This window comes from Panthera uncia, chromosome D1 (genome assembly GCF_023721935.1).
Source record: "Panthera uncia isolate 11264 chromosome D1, Puncia_PCG_1.0, whole genome shotgun sequence".
Taxonomy (NCBI): domain Eukaryota; kingdom Metazoa; phylum Chordata; class Mammalia; order Carnivora; family Felidae; genus Panthera; species Panthera uncia.
Genome location: NC_064808.1, coordinates 8,694,602 through 8,698,504, shown reverse-complemented (window position 1 = coordinate 8,698,504; position 3,903 = coordinate 8,694,602). Strand labels below are relative to the sequence as shown.

The window sequence follows — 3,903 nt, the reverse complement described above, 5'->3', positions numbered from 1 at the left end:
CTTTCTCCTGGGTTCCTGGGGGCCTCAGGAGTCTCTGGACTCTGGCAAGCCCCCACCCCCACCCTGCCCCAGTGGCTCCCTCCTCCCTCCTCTGTCCTCCCGGTCCTCCCGGCCCCTGGCACGGGAGGGTCTCTCCTCCCCTCAACCACATCTGGTTCTCGTTAGGGTCTCCCAGGATGCCTCTGCCTGAGGCCCCCCCCCCACCCCAAGGGAGGTGGGCAGGAGGATTAGGGGTGATTAGGAGTTCTCCTGGCCAGAGGAGGGGGAGGAGGGCGCCTGGCCTATTATAAAGAGCAACACCATGACTCCATCACCCCATCATTCACTGCAGATTCCAAGTTCAGTCTCAAAATCCTGCAGCTTCAGCAGTCAGGGCCGGGGTCACGCTTCAGTGCCCCCTCCCTCCCCGTCCCTTGAGGAACCCCCCAGTCCATCAGGTGGGGCAGCCCAGGGTGGCCAGGAAGTCTCAGTGACCACCAACCACACCGTCCCACCCCCCCCCCCGCCCCCCGCCGTGGAGTCAGGCCCCTGTGCCTGGGTTTGAATCCTCCCTGCTCCCTGCCTTGGGCAAGACACTTGACCTCCCTGAAAAAGGAAATGATGCCAGTAACGCTAAGTCTGCAGGGACGATTGGTAGATAAACCCGACAGTGCCGGGACCCGGTAGGCGTTTGGTCCGCACGAGCCGCTGTCATGATCATTGTCCTTTGCCATCATCACCGTTCCAGGTCGGGAGGGTTAAGAGTAATGCTGCACACAGAGAAGCCGCGGGATGGCTCTCATATAATAAACTCCTGTGATTATTAATGTCCTTCGTCCCACAAGTGCCTGGCATACAGCAGGCATTCAATAAACGGGATCTTCAGTTAACAGGGAAGGATGGGGTGGGGGCTGGCGCGTGGACGGGCATTCTAGAACCTCGATGTGCAGACTGGTCACTCCCAGGTTGAGAAGCTTCGCGTGCCCTGGCCGCACAGGGCCCTGGATGGCCATTGGCAGTGCTCGCTGGGTGTCCCTGGTTCCCAGCTGGGTGAGCCAGGGGTGGGGGCCAGCAGGAGGGCCTGTCCCAGGCAGCGCGTGACTCCTAGGAGGGCTTAGCCACTCATTAATCACCTAAGCGGGGCTCAGCATTCTTGAAATACCGGCTGGGGCCAGGGAGGGGCCTGGGCCAGGGGCTCCCGGGGACCCCAGGGCTCTGGGGACTAGAAAGTGAGGACAGCCACTCGGTTTGCTGAGCACCCATTATATGCCAGGCACCTTACAGACCTTAACTTGTTTCATATTTGACCCTGTGGAAGGTTAGCTTTTCATGGCCCCATTTTACTAATGAGGAGACTGAGGCTCAGAGAGGGTATGTGACCTGCTCAAGGTCACGCAGTGGGAAGGAGGAAGGCCGGGAATTGTTCGTGGATCTGCCTGAACTGTCCCCAGGGCTCACCAGGGAGAGGGCATGAGGTGCAGACCCCAGGCTCGTGGCTCCAGGGGCCTGTGGGAGGGGCATCTCCTGCCTCAGTGGGGCTGGCCAGCCCAGGTCAGCAGTGTGGGTGGGGCCGTCCTCCATTATCGGGGTTGACGCATCTCCTACGTCAGCCCCCTTATCACCCCGCCCTCCTGCTCCCCCCCAGCAAGGTGACCCTGGGAGGGGAAAGGCCAGCGCCTCCCCCTCTCCTCTCTTGCTTATGCTCAAGAGCACTGGGCGCCTTTTCTGTGAGTCCCTCCCCTCTGTGGGGCTGGGGCCAGCAGGGAGGGCCCAGGAGGGAGGGTGGTGTAGGAACAGAGCTCTGGCCGCCATCATTCCCTGCTGTGAGCCCAGGCAAGCCCTGCCTCTCTGGGCCCTCTGGAACAGCAGGGCAGGGCTAGGCCCCCCGGCCCCTGTTTATGGGGGTGATGAGCTCTACAAGAGGCTGGGCTGGGCACTTCAGATTCCAGTCCCCACTCCCTGTCTATCTGCAGCTGGGGCTTGATACAGAGGCTCCCCTGGCCCCATGGACCCCCCCCCCCCCCCCCCCCATGTGTGGTCCAGCCCAGCCATGCCCACCAGCTGGGCCATGTGGAGGGGGGGCAGGACAGGAAAGAATCATCGAGTCTGGGTCCAGTCATCAAGGGTGGTGGGCATCCGCTGGGCACTCAGTTCAGGAAAGTACCTTGCTTCCTCCTCATAGCACCCCCTAACACCTTAGGAGGGTTACCCCATTTTACAGACAAGAGGAGGGACTTGCTCATGTCACAGGAAGTGGCTGGTCTGTCCCAGGTCTGTGCTCTGGGCCCCTCCCCTCCTCGGACAATGCCAGGCAGCCTGGTGGGTGAGGGGAGGTGTCACCAATGAGGTGCCTCCTGGAGGGACGTCAGGCGATGGACACTGAAGGACTCTCCCCCCCACCCCACCCGTCACCCCCGAACTCAGATACACAGATGGGGAGGAGCCTGGGGGCATATGGGGTCCAGCCTGCAGAGAGCTGGAGGGGAGGGCCCAGCTGGACCCCTCCCTTGGCTCACATCTGCCCCTCCCCTGCAGGCCACGACATCAATGGTGCCCTGGAGCCCTCCAACATCGACACCAGCATCCTGGAGGAGTACATCAGCAAGGAGGATGCCTCTGACCTGTGAGTGGCCCTGAGACGGCCTTGGCCCCACCCCCGCCCTCTGGCCTCCACCTTTCACCTGGAAGGTGTCTGAAGCCTGCTCCCCCTCTTTTCCCATCCACTGACTCGGCTGCCCTGCAGGGGGGGGCGGCCTGGGGAGGGGTTGGGGGCCCGGCTGGCTCTGAGCTTCTTCCCTTTTCTACAGCTGCTTCCCCGACATCTCTGCTCCAGCCAGTGCGGCCTCCTACCCCCACGGGCAGCCGGCCATCCCGGGCTCCAGCGGGGGCCACCACCTGAGCCCCTCTGGGGGCGGACCCTCCCCGGGGCGCCACGGCCCCCTCCCCGCCCCGAGCTACAGCGCCCCCCTCAACTGCAACAACAACAATGCCATGGGCACTGCTCCCAAGCCCTTTCTGGGGGGCTCTGGGCCCCCCCATCAAGGCAGAGCCCAAGGCTCCCTATGCCCCAGGGTGAGTGAGGGGCCAGGCTCACGGGGGTGGGGGGCGGGGGCAGTGGCTGCGGGCCTGGGAGGTGCTGGCCCAGGCCTGCCCTGTGGGTGGGTAGGTGAGGTGGCTGAGGAGGGACTCACGGCTTTGTTCTCAGGCGCTGGGCAGCCACAGAGGACCCTGAGCAGGGGAGTGATGAGGGCTAGAAAATTCTCTGACAGCTGCATCAAGAGGGGAGGGAGGGGGTGAGCCTGGAGGCACCGCTGTTTGCCTCCACGGATACACGCAAGCACACACATGTACACGCGCAGGGCACACAAAGTCCCCTCACTGGGCCAGGCCCATCCACTCATGCACTTAGCTACTGTGGCCACAGGGGGTCGGCCGATGGCACAGATATGGTACCTGAAGCTCCCCCGACCCAAGCCAGCCTCCCAGGCCTGTTCCCTCCTCTCTCCGAGGAGTCCACGCCAGCAGCCTGACCCAGGGGCTCAGCCTGGGCCTGGCTGTCACCTGGCTGTGTGCACGCGGCCGCCAGCCCACAGACACACTCTTGTGAGGACAGACAGGAACATGGGTCTCCTGGGTTCTGCAGAGGGGCTCGAAGAAAGTTCTGGGTTCCCCAGCCTGGCGCAGGAGCAGGGGACCCTGTCTTTGGGTAGGAGAAGTGTAGAGTGCTGGGGGCGGGTCACCATTCACACAACCTGGCTCTTCCTTCAGCCCCACCGTTTCCAGCCTCTGGCTGGGTGACCCACAGCCTCGGTCAGGGCCTCAGTGTCTTTGCTGAGTTCAAAATGCTTTCCCCTCCGGGACTGTGGAGATACGGGGAGGAAGCACGGGGACGTGCCTGGTGGGGGGGGGGGGGGGGGGGGGGGC

General features: G+C 63.5%; 1 protein-coding gene across 1 annotated transcript in view; it reads left to right on the top strand.

The window, feature by feature from the left end:
* Nucleotides 1–2,402: 2,402 nt before the first annotated feature.
* Nucleotides 2,403–3,903, top strand: part of MYRF (myelin regulatory factor) — a 20,043-nt gene continuing 18,542 nt past the window's right edge. The window contains 3 exon segments of the mRNA XM_049644939.1: nucleotides 2,403–2,602; nucleotides 2,787–3,006; nucleotides 3,008–3,051. Coding sequence (XP_049500896.1) covers nucleotides 2,412–2,602; nucleotides 2,787–3,006; nucleotides 3,008–3,051 — 455 coding nt within the window. The 5' untranslated portion in view covers nucleotides 2,403–2,411.